Below are 12,454 nucleotides of genomic sequence, written 5' to 3'. Positions count from 1 at the left end.
ACTCTTTCCTTTTTATCTTGCCCTCGAGAGGAAAGGCCGCGAGTTTCAGAAACCTTTATATCAGCCGGCATAGTATCTCCTCGTAAAACTTTTCAATCTCGGCGGCCTTATGGCTCTGAAAATCAAACTCGGGGCCATATTCAACTTCGATCCTATCTCATACTCGGAACTCCATCCCAACGAAGAAAGCATTCCCCCCCCCCAAAGACAGCAATATACTTCGAAGTTCACTTGTACTCTCTCCTTTCCCCGTTCTCTTAACTACGCAGACCTTCGTAATCCTAAATATGTCATAAATGCACAGATCCGAAGAACCATGAACGATGACCTCATCGAAATATCTCATCTCAGTCAGAATCGTGGAGAATTTATCCATATACTTGTCCCGGAAAAGAGATGGAAGCACTTTGCTTGCTTTCGTAAACTACCAAATCATTAAATATCGTCCGTATGAAATAAGAACAGATGAACAGACAATCAAATAAAGAGTTTCTGAACGCACGCAAGCACCAGAAAATAGACATGGCATTCAGAGCGGGCAATAGAGAGTAAAGTGTAACAGCGGGCCTTTTTCTAGAGACCCAGATATACAGGTCTTTTGAGAGGAAGCAGTAACACCTCGATGAAGCCATGAACAGCTAGAAATTCTGCAAGGAGCAATATGAGGAGCTTGCTGCGTCGGCTTTGTAGAAGTGAGAATACCACATCGTGCTGGATCTTTATAGATCAAGTAGCATGTGTCTGATATTAAACATGAGCCGAAGCGTGTTCACGAGTTTCATCCGCCTCCTACCTGTCGTTCATGCAACGAACCGAATAATATGTACAGACAATCGTTGCTCGTATCCCATTACTGTAGAGCGAGGTCTTACACGTTGGAGTAAGTATTCGCCTGGTTTCGTCGCATATTGTGGAGATGGCAGTGACTACTATTGCAAGATGATTACAGTTTCACATGTTCTCATCTCATGATTGAAAAATAGTGTCATAGAAGCGGTGTTTTTTAATGGGCATAACTGATGAATATTCAATGAATCAACTCCTTTCCTCCGGGTATCGCAACCGCCTGACTCCATAAAACCAACAAACAGTACAATGCATCTACCATGGAGTTTATAGTTCCCCATTCCTTAACATCTCTAATCTGTTGACGACAGAGTCCACAGATAGAGTGGCTTTCGGAAGCATAAGTATATCACTAGGAGGTGCACTACCTCTTCCAAACAGTATTGAGCCACTAGAAAGTAAATTGACGAATTCTCGACCCCTCACTACATCTGTCGAATGACATGATTGCCCATCGGCTAGATCGATATCGTCCTTTAAGTATGTGACGTTGTCGCTGGAATGACAATCGGAGCCACGATATAGACTGATCCAATCAAAATCTCCCCAGGTGACTTCAAGATTGGTAACTGATTCGCTCCAATTCCAGCAATTTGCTATGCCAGTGTTGCTGAATATCTCGGACTTGGCAGGGAAGTTGTCATCGGATACCACACTTTGGGATGTTAGTCGGTTAGGCGATGAGAAGGGGGAATATAGATATTTTACCAGCCAAGGTTGACGCCGCTGACGCCAATATAGGCGACGACATTTTCGACATTCTCGATGTTTTCAACAAATATTCTCATCTGATTCGTAGTGGGTATGACAATGGCTTCAATGGAGGCCATAAAGAGACAAACAAATGAAACGACTGTGGAAGTGTACATAATGACAGGCGATTGTGATAGAATGGTCTCGTTGCCGCGATACAGCTGATGACTGATTTATCAGGTGGGGAGTCAAAGTTGAAGTCGAGAGTAGAACGAGGAAGTATGCGAATCGAAGCAATGTCTGAGTATTCCTTGGCTACGTATATAAGGGACAAAACACTTGTAATATGTAGCTGAACTCTCATGTATAGACGAGGCTTAGAGTTTTATATACCGTGGCGCTTATCTGTCTATCTAAGAGACCGTATTCACGAAAAAGAAAAAGAAGGCATTTATTTGTAGACAACAGCCTAATCCACAATGAAGCCTGTGCCAAGTCTTGCCCAGACATTCCTCGACATTCCTCACGTCAAATCGTTGTGAACCGACTTCCTATCCAAAATTCCAAATGCTACAGAAATAGGGTAGACAGGAAATTCCGTGAAAGGCGTAGGGAGTTCTCGGTACTCGACAACCAAAGCACATTCACGTCAATCCAACTTGATCGATGTATGTATCAAGAGTCGATAGAGCGCTACTCCTGCGAGCTCCTGTAGCAAAAGGAACAGCATAAACAGGCCAAATGCAGGTAGGATATGGGATGCTGAAGTTGCAGAGTGTGAGGTTCGAGCTCCACACGAGTGTACTTCGTATGTGCTTCGTACAAGTTAAATTAACCTGTGGTGGGTATTCAGTGGGGCCAGCGCTTGCAAGACTGCGCACACACAATACGATGGATGATACGACATAGCAATTTCACACGATTAGGTGCAATCGGTACCGTGCTATTGAACTGCTGAACATGCAAACAGTGAGCGACACCCAAATCCGGCTGCAAGGGGATCTTTAGACGTTTCCAAAAATACCGCAATACGAACAGTAGCATGAGGCGATCAATCAGACCAACACAATATATATATATACTCCGCACACCCGACCCGGTACACACACCGAGCGAGGTACGAGTTAAATCCAGCATCAGAACGTAGGTATTGACTTGCTAATAAATCATAAACATCTTATTAGTGACCTCGAGGTTACCTGCCGGCAGAGCTGTCTGGCCGTACAACTGTCGGAGCATCGGAAGCTCCACGACCTGAGGCACCAATATATCCCGAAAGATCAGCAATGCTACTGGTGAATTTGGAATTCTATGTGTCATCGCGTCTCCTTTCGAAACCTAACAACTAGCAACAGCAAGCACCAACACACTCTCCTCGCACACATTCGGCATCTAGAATCATCATGTGCAATGGTGACGCGGAGATTTCACGCTTCCTGGGGGTCCCTTCGTGCGTTGTTTCGACTGACACAATATCGTGGATATATTGTTAATATCTGTCAATCCTCTTCCTGGCTTCTACCCCGGATTCCGCTTCTCCAGGACTCCTTTAGCTCGTACCTCATTCAATGCGTTTTGCTCACTTGTGAATAGTCTTGTGCATTGATTCCGTCTGTGTAACTCATTTTCACCGGAGATGTTGAGATTTGGAAGATTTCCCTTATGTCATAGTTGGGAGTGAATTGTTGCTTTGTTTGATATTTTTTATATGACTCTTGCGCTTGATTTATGCTTAATTCCCTTCTTACTATATACATGGTTTGTATTCCTTGGTATGTAAAAGAGGTTCCTTCAAAGTTTCTTTTCTGTTTAGCTACCAAAGTTCTTGGCCCAAAGTTAGGACCAATGTCCAACTTAGATTTCGATATAGATTACTATCTGAATCGTATCATTCCTTCCCCTAGACTTTACGTACTCCCAACGCCAATCTCCTGGTTCCTTGGGTATCGAAGTAAGCCGAGGTCTCGAACTGGTAGTCTAGTTGTTTGGTTTTGGGCCTTCATTGGTGCTTTCTGCGGCATTGCAATTGTCGAAAATATATATCGACTTCCATACTTCAAAGAACGCGGCAGTCCATTAGTCATCGCAAGTTTGGTATGCTACCAGAAGCTACCATGGAGTCTCGTTATATCTAACCATAATGATAGGGCGCTGCCGCAATTTTGGAGTATAATACAATCGATTCTCCTCTCTCCCAGCCACGAAATGCAATCCTGGGTCAAGTATTCGCCTCCATCATTGGTGTCGGCATAACAAAATTGTTCGAACTTAGTGCAGACTTTCAAAACCTACGATGGTTGGCTGGTGCTCTTTCAGTCGGTGTAGCTTCTGCTGTGATGGGCTTGACCAACACGATTCATCCACCAGCTGGAGCCACTGCTTTGTTAGCTGCTACGTCACCTGAGATCACGGAGATAGGATGGTATCTAATACCTTTGGTCCTATTGGGGAGCGCTCTTTTGGTTGCTGTCGCTTGTGTCGTCAATAACATACAGAGGACTTTTCCCACATACTGGTGGACGCCGCATTCGCTGAGCAGCCGGTCTGAAGACGACATCGAGAAGAGTTCAGAAAGTGCTAGTGGGGTGGAGCAACCAACCGAAATCCAACACACTTCCGAAGAAGGAACAATCAAGATTGATAAGCATCACATTATTATACCTAGCTGGTTACCTTTGGAGTACGAAGAGAGAGCGATATTGGAGGCGATACAGACCAGGCTACAGCAGGTGCTGCAAAATTCAAGGACAGCAGGAAGTGATAGGACTTTAGTTAGATGAGGCTGTGGATATGTAAACTGTGTAATTTTGGATATATAAGTTATGTGACATAATGTATAGTTTGAACTGATTTAAACCAAGCCCTTCAAATACTAGAGGTAGCTACCCTCATTCTCATATGTATAGATTTAGATCATAAGCTACTTGATGCCATCTGCATATTTCGATATTTTGCTCATGTGGCCAAGGCTTCTCCCGCCATTTGCCTCAGGAATTGCCGATATGCAACAAAATTTTATACCCATCCCCACATGATAGACCGCATGCTGCAGCCCTCAGCCCTCAGGCTTCAAGGCACCTCGACTTGCAGCTCCACCCGGATCTTTGAAGTCTTCATCAAACCGATCAAATCGTTATCATTGAATGGCTGGGATATACGCCACTAGCGCCTTACTCGCTCCCTCCATGCAATATTGCACAAGCTCAGCCTTCTTTCCATCGGGCAACAATGCAGAGATTTGTCTGAGATCGCTGGTTCTTGGAAGATACAATGCTGTATCCATTGCCTTACATGCCTCGTGAATATACTGCACAGAATATGGTTGCATAGTACTCAGATCAAAAATATTTTCCGAAGTATAGCCAGGACCTCCCCATGGTGGGGATGCGAAAATGACAGTTTCTGAAGGATTAATAGAAGAGGCGTGGGTCTTGAGATACTCAAAACAGTCACCATTAACCCAAGTTATGTTTGTGGCACCATAGACGTAGGCATTGTTTTCAGCGCAGGCGATAACCGAGGGATCTTTCTCAATGGCTATGACATGGGCCCAACGGTTGGAGAGAGCGAACGCGATGGAGTTGCCTCCAGCGCCAGCAAATAGATCAATTATAGTTGTTTTTGTGGGTGATGTAGAAGAGGCATAGTCCTGAGCGATTTGACTATGTACAGTTAGTGATGTATATGGACAGGTGCGCGTGTAATGAGGGAGACATACGTAGCTACCGGTTCAGGGGTAACGCCGAACCAAGCATCGTCTGTCATATAGATACCATTATCGTAGAGTGAGAACACGCTATAACGCTGCTGCCAGTATCTAAAATGTCAGTCGAATGAGACTTACACAATGACATGCAAACCTACTTATGTAGATCCCAAGGTACTTCTTTCAAGGAGGTGTAATGTGTACATTTTTCGTCCAATTCAAATTGGGCGGGGGTATCGTCATCTTGGTTCTCTTCATATTCTTTCACGGCTGCATGTCCAAACGACTTGCTGCTATTGACGACCATTGTTAAAGGTTCCTAAGCTGGAACTAGATTTTTGACTCAATTCTCCTTGTGGACTTTGGCGATGAAGCTATTGTGAGAAGAGAAGGTTCTTGACTCAAATGTGTGGACTTGAAGTCGTACTCACTAAAGTTCTCGAGCTGTTCAGCAGCCCCTTGAAGATGGCAAGATTCGCTCACTTCCTACTACTCTGACGCCGAGTGGCTTGCAGTATAGCCAGCAAATGACGCACTATCCTTTGGTCAGACAAAAGCAAGTAGATCCTATTTTGGGACGCAGGGGTGAAAGTCACAATACTAGTCTGACGAGGACAAATTTCGAAATTCGTGATCTGATGGTATCTATTTGTTGATTTGAACCTCGTGACTTTAAGGGGCTGACTGATCGAATTCTGCGTCGGGAGACCTGTTTAATTTCTTGGAAAGCACTACCAGGCCGGAGAATTCTTAAACCAGAGTTCGTGTCAGTCGCGCTCCTTGCTGGAGGTGATATTGGTGTCTTCCTGGCATCAATTTCAAAATGAACTGCGCTGCTCGATAAACACCAGGTCCTTGCCTGATAATAACTTGGGGACGTCTTCCAGAATTTAATTGGCAGAATGACGTCTCAGGATGAGGCAATGGAACAGGTGCTGGTAGAGGTAGTATATCTTCTAAAGATTGTCGGTTTCTTCTCTTTCTGTTGCCGTGTCTGTACGTATGTGGAATGAATACTTTGAGACGATTCAAGATTTTGGTTGATGACATCCAGCAGAAACGAGTAAATCTTGTATTTCTGTTTCCAACAGCACTTTTATTTTCCACGTGTGGATCCTTCAGATTCAACCTTGCTGAACCAATTGAAGAAGATGGTAGAGAATAAGTACTCGACTGACTCAGGTACTATCTGGAAATGGTCAGTGACTTCGGGGCACATGATTGAAATGCTTCAGACAGAATTGATACGTACATGAAGTGGAATATTACACCATCCATTTCCTTTTGCAAACTTCAAAAAGATGAAGTGAATGGTTGAAATTTGTCATGGTAGCCTTCCACACACACCACATGCAATTTGAAAGAAGCTTGGGCCATACTGTAGCTGCAAGGCTGATGATGAAAGCAAGGGTCGCACCTTGAGAACAACACGTCTCAAATATGTCAACTGAGTCTCTCTAGAGCTTCAATAAATAACACTTCTAAGGATTTCCCATTTCACTATGTTCAACGCGTTAAACCGCTTTATTTCTCGACTAGATTCGGACTCTCCCGCTCACCAGAACCGGGACAATCATGCCGCATTTGGATTCCAAGTTCTTAGGAACAAGACCCCAGAACTGGCTGTTGAACCTTGGTTTGATTTTATTGTCGGAATTAATGGACGAATGATCGTGCGTTTCCTTATTCAATACCATTGGCATAGCTGATTAACTTAGGACGATTCTGATGCAAATCTGTTTGCCCAAGAAGTACGCAATTGTGCTGGAAGTTCAGTAACTCTTGGTCTCTGGAGCGCAAAGGCATAATTTCCCTCGCGATTCGTTCACATTCGACAAACTAACATATCCAGGGCCAACGTACTCGAACTATCCATATTCCCGTTCCTTCTGATACTCCATCCTTAGGCCTGACTCTTCAATGGACATCTCTCTCCACCGTTTCAAATATATGGCATATTTTAGACGTACCTGCCAACTCTCCAGCCGACCTCGCGGGCCTCCTTCCTTACAGCGATTATATTCTCGGCACACCTGAGGGGGTTTTACACGGAGAGAGTGGTTTGGGCGAATTAGTCGAAGATCACATTGGACGACCATTACGACTTTACATTTACAATAATGAATACAATGTTACAAGGGAAATCACTATCCATCCGAGTAGAGACTGGGGTGGGGATGGAGCTCTGGGTTGTACTTTGGGATATGGAGCGTTACATAGATTGCCAGCTCCGTTGAGCGAGCCCGTTGCTGGACCAGGAGAAACATTGTTTGAAGGAGAGAGCGCGAGGTTTTCAAACGAGGAACCTCGGGAGAAGATGGGGAGCGAAGGCAATACAAGTCAAATATTTGTGCCAGCTGCAGTGGCACAAGAGCCAGGTGAATTTCTGGTGCCAGCGCAACTTGCGGCCCCAGTAACCGCGACACCAGCAAGGAAGAAAGAGAAGAAACATGGGCACAATCCGAATAACTTCATGGATGACTATTTCATGGAAGGAGAGAAAAAGAGTAGAGAGTTAGACCATGCGCCGAGCACGAAGAGTGGTGGTGTGCCTCCACCTCCTAAAGCAGGAGGCCCTCCAAGGAGTGGGACGCCCAAAGCCGCAAGCCCGGCGCCCAGTCCAATACCCACAGAGACGAAAGATCCATATGATAGTGGTGTTGATTAACTGTCCGAGATAGCACTAAATGTATAGCTAGTAGTTCCACATTTCTATATGCAGTTGCGGCTTGGGAAACAAAAAAAACAAAAAAACACCCTTATAACTCATGATAATGGGAATATATTCCTCCCCAGCTTTTGGTAATCCTACAGTCCCTGCAAAATCTGTCTCACTACGCTGCACCAGAGCTCCCTTAAAATTCACACATCTAATTGATGAAGTTGACGCAAAAGAAATGTAGAATCAAACTTCCAAAAACGTAATCTGCAAAAGCCCTGTTTATATTGTTAGCAGTACCCCAAATCATCAATAAATGAGCACTACATACCTCTCTGGAGAGACGGAGTTAAATTCTGCCTTGTTCTCCTCGTTCGTCTGTATGCGTAATGAAGCCGTGAGAACGAATTGTCCTACAGTTGCCGAGAATCCAGAAAGAAATGCGTTGAATGGCTATTACGATTGTGTTAGCACATGACCTTTCACTAACCACACGCACATCGTTCTCCATTGATCGCCATATGTCCCTTCAATACGACCCGTATCCAAAGTACAATATGGTACTTACGTAGTTGCCAGCCAAGATACAGTAGACAAATTGTAGTACCCCCACTACAACCAAAAATGACATGAACACATCGATCAACTTTGTTCTCTGTGGTGTTTTATCGAGGTAGGTTTTCCAGATACCGATTGCTACTTGTTGAGGCGATTGGTTTTGCGAAGAGGATTTGGAGGGTATCTTAATGGGTGTAGAGGACGGAATAGTAGTTGTGGTAGTTGTGGTTTGTGTGGTGGGTGGTGCGATGGCAGCAGCAGCCGCAGCGTTCTTCTTTGGCGCCATTGTTCGGAATTAAAAGGATCGTATGCGTGGAAAGGAAAGAACCTGAAATTCGTGGTGTAATTGGAAAAGTGTGAAGATTGTGGTTGTGAATTGTGAATTTTGGCTTAGAGCTCGGAGGCCACGAAGCTTGATGCGTTTACAGGGGTTTCCGCATGGGGGCAGAGCCGAGGGGTAGCTTCCGTCATTCAATTGCTCTAGCTTTGTAATACTGATAAATAAGATATCACACAACTACCGAATAGTATCGAATCATAGGAAACGTCTCATCAATCAATCTCAATCTGAATCTAACTGTAGAACAAATCGCAAATATGGTGGGTTCATGAATCTAGTCCTTGAACATGTACATTTTATTGACGGTGCCTAGGGAATCGAATTGCCAGCATATATCCTAGGTGCACTCACTGCGGGTGGTGGAACGATGGGTTATGTCAGGACTGGAAGTATTCCATCTGTCGCCGCAGGTCTCACTGTTGGATCATTGTACCTCTTGGGTGGTTATCGTATTCAAAGCCGCTTGTCTTATGGCATTGAGTATGTCTTTTTGATCCACCGTGCATGTCTAACCATTTACCTTTGTTCCAATGCTTATATTGTTCTTTACAGACTCGCTCTTCTCGCATCTGTTGTTCTTGCAGGCTCTTCCATTCCAAGAGCAATTCGCAGTCAAAAACCTTTACCAGCGGGTTTAAGTTTACTTGCCTTGTACGGGTTGTTTACCTTCGGAAATGCATTCAGAGCGCGAAAGTAAAAGTGGCATACCAGGCCAGGCGTGTTCCAAAATTGATCAAATTTGGCGTGATGTTATACTTCAGTAATAAAAATATTCCAAAGTCTTTCACTAGATGATTGTCATAATGGTTGAGTTGAGTTGAGTTGAGTTGTTGATATGGTCTCATCCGCGAAGTACAGACACTTAATATGGCACCTACTCCACATCCGACACACCTCTCTTTTATCAAGTCGATCCAGTTGTATCATTGTGGCATACGTCTCATCCGAAATGTAATGCCGATACGGTTCAACATTCAATGACATCCAAACGCCACTCATCGTAAACCAACGCCCTTCCCCCATGACCCAATTTCTAAGAAGTATCTGCAAAATCTGACTTATACCCTCATGAAGCCTCATCTATCTCTGCCCATTTCGCTTTGATTTTCTCGTTCTTGACTTTTGCGGCTTCTCGGTTCGCCGCCGTTCGTGCAAGTCGTTGCGCCCTAAGACACTTGTTTACTGCTGTCTTTTTATCGTTGCACATTCCCATACATTTCCACAGGAATCCTCTGGCATGGCATTCGTCCAAAGCTGCCATAACTTCTTCGCAAGCTACTGAATATTAGAGATTGTCGAAATGATCTGATGAGCTTTCCCAAATGCATGCATAGGGCTCGTAAGGGAATAAGAGGTTGAATATAGTACCTGAAGAATTGTCTTTGGTCCATAGATGAGGATGCATTTTGATACTTCTTCTTGAATGTGGAATCCCAGATCGATGTTTGTTTTGAGTAATAGATTGTGACATTCGAAAGATCGCTCGAAGGTATTCGGGATAATTCTAGGCGGTGAAAGTGGCAGTATTAATTTTAGTGGGTGTCCCGCGCTCATCTTACTTGAGTACCTACTTACTCTTCGACTCAATCTCCTATCCTTCTCTGTGATTCAAAGGAACGAAACTTCCCAGTCATTCCGAAGTCTTAATTTTTAAAAATGGCGCAACAGATTACGGCGCGCAAGCAGCAAGGTACATACCTTATTACAAATTGGAACCATCAACTGACACTCTATCAGAGCTCCAAAACCAGTACACAAATTACAAAAATGGTCTACAGCAAATAGCCTCGAAAATTGGTGATGTAGAGACAGAAGCAGAGGAGCACAAGTGAGTTCCAGGCTTATTCTATTCCCGTCTTACAGAGATCAATCACTTCCGGGCTCGGGCGATCACATATACAAGACATATCTGTAGATTCAAATTCTCACCGCTTGAAAGCCTTATGCTCACCGTCCTCATTCAAACAGACTTGTTCTCGAAACGCTAGAACCTCTTCCTGGTGACCGAAAGTGCTTTCGAATGATAAATGGCGTATTGGTTGAGCGGACTGTAAAGGATGTAGTACCGGCTTTGAAGACAAATTCAGAAGGTCTACGGAAAGTCTTGGAGGATTTGGTCAAGCAATACAATAGCAAACAATCAGAAATGGAGAAATGGAAGGTATGGAAGGGTCGATTCCTTGGTTTGGTAGCAATCATTTGCTGACGAGTGTTGTTACACAGAAGAAGAACAATATCCAGGTCGTGCAGCAGTAAAAGCGTCAGTATTTGTCACATATTTCGGAGTATGGGCGTTGCATCAACAACAAAGATGGGTAAAAATCTACTTTGGCTCATAAGGCAGTCAATGAGGAGGCAAGGACATGCCGGGCTATTCTTTTGCATAACGGGGAAGCAAATATGACATACGCGGGAAAGCGTTCATGCCCAAGATCTCGACTTGTCGAAATGATTCTCCTTACTGAGTTACCCCGAAGGTTGTGATATTCTTATATGCATCACGAGAGTTTGTACAAGGTTATAGTAACATTGGATTGCTCGTAAATCGGTGGATGAATCAAAACTTCTAGACCCAAAATATCCAGATTACTGGTAGTTTTGATGCGCTGTATAACAACCAGTACTCCTGCTAGTTCAAGCCTGAGTCCTGAATTATCACGGCGGCTCGCGTCTCAACGCCCAACGAGAACGCCTCGAATTTATGTCTTTGATGCCCAATTGTAAAGGGCTGTCAGGAATGAGAGGACCCGAGACGTTCATATTTTTGGCTAAGTTCGCATGAGAAGCGCGGTGTGTTGTTCAATCACCGTCAGGCTTACCAGAACCCTGCATCTGCAGAAATGATAACGGCTGTGGGGGTATGAAGCAGGATGATTATGGTTCATCTCGTATTTTGTTAATGGATGACGAACATAATGCTTCTGCACAGAGACGGATATGATGTCCATTTGCAGAATCGATACAACAGTGACAGCGAGCTTCGTGATATACTCGTCTCTAGGTACCTTTCCCTGCTCATCCGCATCATAGTGATCGAATATCCCCTTCAGCAACCTGATACTGTATTGCGAATGTGGAGCAATCCCATGTGGCCTTCTCCTGCTGCGTACACGTGCAATCGTACCTGCTCATCAACGTCAATGAAACAACTTTGTGACAAACACGAAAGTAACCGAACAAGACTTCCACAGGACCTACGTAGATAACATCGTAGATACTCTCTCCATCATCATTGTCGTGTTAACCATGGATAAATATTTGGTGATATCAATGCACAGATGCAGTGCATTTCATGGGATGGTTGACAAGCAAACAATGCTTCATCGGTCGACTGAGGATAGGATGTGATGGGAGGTGCAGCTGATAGGCTGCATATATCTTGAGAAGTATTGGTCAGTTGAGTGAATAGCAATTACTTATTGCATATGGAATAATAGTAAGCTATTGGAGGGTGAAGGGCTGGCATAAACACTCGACCCCCGAATCAATACACTTGATTTCCAATTCTGTTTGAATGAGTATACCCAATGACGATTTTCATTGAAGCTTCATTCATTCATTGGATAGTAGATGATAAGAGCATAGAAGGTGAATTCTCCATTCACATATCTTACCGTCCTCCGAGAAAATCCCCAAGCCGATACCAAACCTT

The 12,454-nt window shown here is 44.1% G+C and overlaps 8 protein-coding genes across 8 annotated transcripts; 4 read left to right on the top strand and 4 right to left on the bottom strand.

Annotated features, from left to right (window-relative positions):
• Positions 1-997: 997 nt before the first annotated feature.
• On the bottom strand, positions 998-2,626 carry EAF01_000061 (uncharacterized protein). The gene is made up of 2 exons (XM_038908311.1): positions 1,555-2,626; positions 998-1,501 (listed from the first exon to the last, which is right to left on the bottom strand). Exons 1-2 carry the CDS (start codon positions 1,713-1,715, stop codon positions 1,114-1,116), a joined length of 549 nt encoding a protein of 182 aa, XP_038775217.1. The 5' UTR covers positions 1,716-2,626; the 3' UTR covers positions 998-1,113.
• Positions 2,627-3,384: 758 nt separating this feature from the next.
• On the top strand, positions 3,385-4,319 carry EAF01_000060 (uncharacterized protein; the record flags this gene model as incomplete). Its single annotated transcript, XM_038908310.1, has 2 exons — positions 3,385-3,633; positions 3,687-4,319. 2 exons carry the CDS (start codon positions 3,385-3,387, stop codon positions 4,317-4,319), a joined length of 882 nt encoding a protein of 293 aa, XP_038775216.1.
• A 356-nt stretch (positions 4,320-4,675) lies between these two features.
• Positions 4,676-5,552, bottom strand: EAF01_000059 (uncharacterized protein; the record flags this gene model as incomplete). The annotated part of the gene is made up of 3 exons (XM_038908309.1): positions 4,676-5,201; positions 5,258-5,356; positions 5,404-5,552. 3 exons carry the CDS (start codon positions 5,550-5,552, stop codon positions 4,676-4,678), a joined length of 774 nt encoding a protein of 257 aa, XP_038775215.1.
• Positions 5,553-6,747: 1,195 nt separating this feature from the next.
• EAF01_000058 (uncharacterized protein) lies at positions 6,748-7,913 on the top strand (the record flags this gene model as incomplete). Its single annotated transcript, XM_038908308.1, has 3 exons — positions 6,748-6,918; positions 6,964-7,047; positions 7,098-7,913. The coding sequence occupies 3 exons, from the start codon at positions 6,748-6,750 to the stop codon at positions 7,911-7,913; spliced, it is 1,071 nt and encodes a 356-aa protein (XP_038775214.1).
• Positions 7,914-8,115: 202 nt separating this feature from the next.
• EAF01_000057 (uncharacterized protein) lies at positions 8,116-8,748 on the bottom strand (the record flags this gene model as incomplete). The annotated part of the gene is made up of 3 exons (XM_038908307.1): positions 8,116-8,182; positions 8,236-8,357; positions 8,473-8,748. 3 exons carry the CDS (start codon positions 8,746-8,748, stop codon positions 8,116-8,118), a joined length of 465 nt encoding a protein of 154 aa, XP_038775213.1.
• Positions 8,749-9,059: 311 nt separating this feature from the next.
• Positions 9,060-9,499, top strand: EAF01_000056 (uncharacterized protein; the record flags this gene model as incomplete). Its single annotated transcript, XM_038908306.1, has 3 exons — positions 9,060-9,062; positions 9,116-9,282; positions 9,355-9,499. The coding sequence occupies 3 exons, from the start codon at positions 9,060-9,062 to the stop codon at positions 9,497-9,499; spliced, it is 315 nt and encodes a 104-aa protein (XP_038775212.1).
• A 94-nt stretch (positions 9,500-9,593) lies between these two features.
• On the top strand, positions 9,594-12,107 carry EAF01_000054 (uncharacterized protein). The gene is made up of 5 exons (XM_038908304.1): positions 9,594-10,077; positions 10,171-10,492; positions 10,540-10,630; positions 10,771-10,963; positions 11,026-12,107. The coding sequence occupies exons 2-5, from the start codon at positions 10,459-10,461 to the stop codon at positions 11,056-11,058; spliced, it is 351 nt and encodes a 116-aa protein (XP_038775210.1). The 5' UTR covers positions 9,594-10,077; positions 10,171-10,458; the 3' UTR covers positions 11,059-12,107.
• EAF01_000055 (uncharacterized protein) lies at positions 9,869-10,207 on the bottom strand (the record flags this gene model as incomplete). Its single annotated transcript, XM_038908305.1, has 2 exons — positions 9,869-10,077; positions 10,171-10,207. 2 exons carry the CDS (start codon positions 10,205-10,207, stop codon positions 9,869-9,871), a joined length of 246 nt encoding a protein of 81 aa, XP_038775211.1.
• Positions 12,108-12,454: the final 347 nt, after the last annotated feature.

This window comes from Botrytis porri (assembly GCF_014898465.1).
Source record: "Botrytis porri strain MUCL 3234 chromosome Unknown BPOR_001, whole genome shotgun sequence".
Lineage (NCBI taxonomy): Eukaryota > Fungi > Ascomycota > Leotiomycetes > Helotiales > Sclerotiniaceae > Botrytis > Botrytis porri.
Note: the sequence above shows the minus strand (reverse complement) of the source record. Positions and strands in the feature narration are given on the sequence as shown.

Bases quoted from the DNA above. Each gene is read 5' to 3' on its own strand.
- EAF01_000061 (XM_038908311.1), bottom strand. From the start codon at position 1,715: ATGTACACTTCCACAGTCGTTTCATTTGTTTGTCTCTTTATGGCCTCC. The intron at 1,502-1,554 runs GTAAAATATCTA...AACATCCCAAAG, and splicing joins AGCGGCGTCAACCTTGGCTG to TGTGGTATCCGATGACAACT.
- EAF01_000054 (XM_038908304.1), top strand. From the start codon at position 10,459: ATGGCGCAACAGATTACGGCGCGCAAGCAGCAAG. The intron at 10,631-10,770 runs GTGAGTTCCAGG...TCATTCAAACAG, and splicing joins ACAGAAGCAGAGGAGCACAA to ACTTGTTCTCGAAACGCTAG. The intron at 10,964-11,025 runs GTATGGAAGGGT...GTTGTTACACAG, and splicing joins CAGAAATGGAGAAATGGAAG to AAGAAGAACAATATCCAGGT.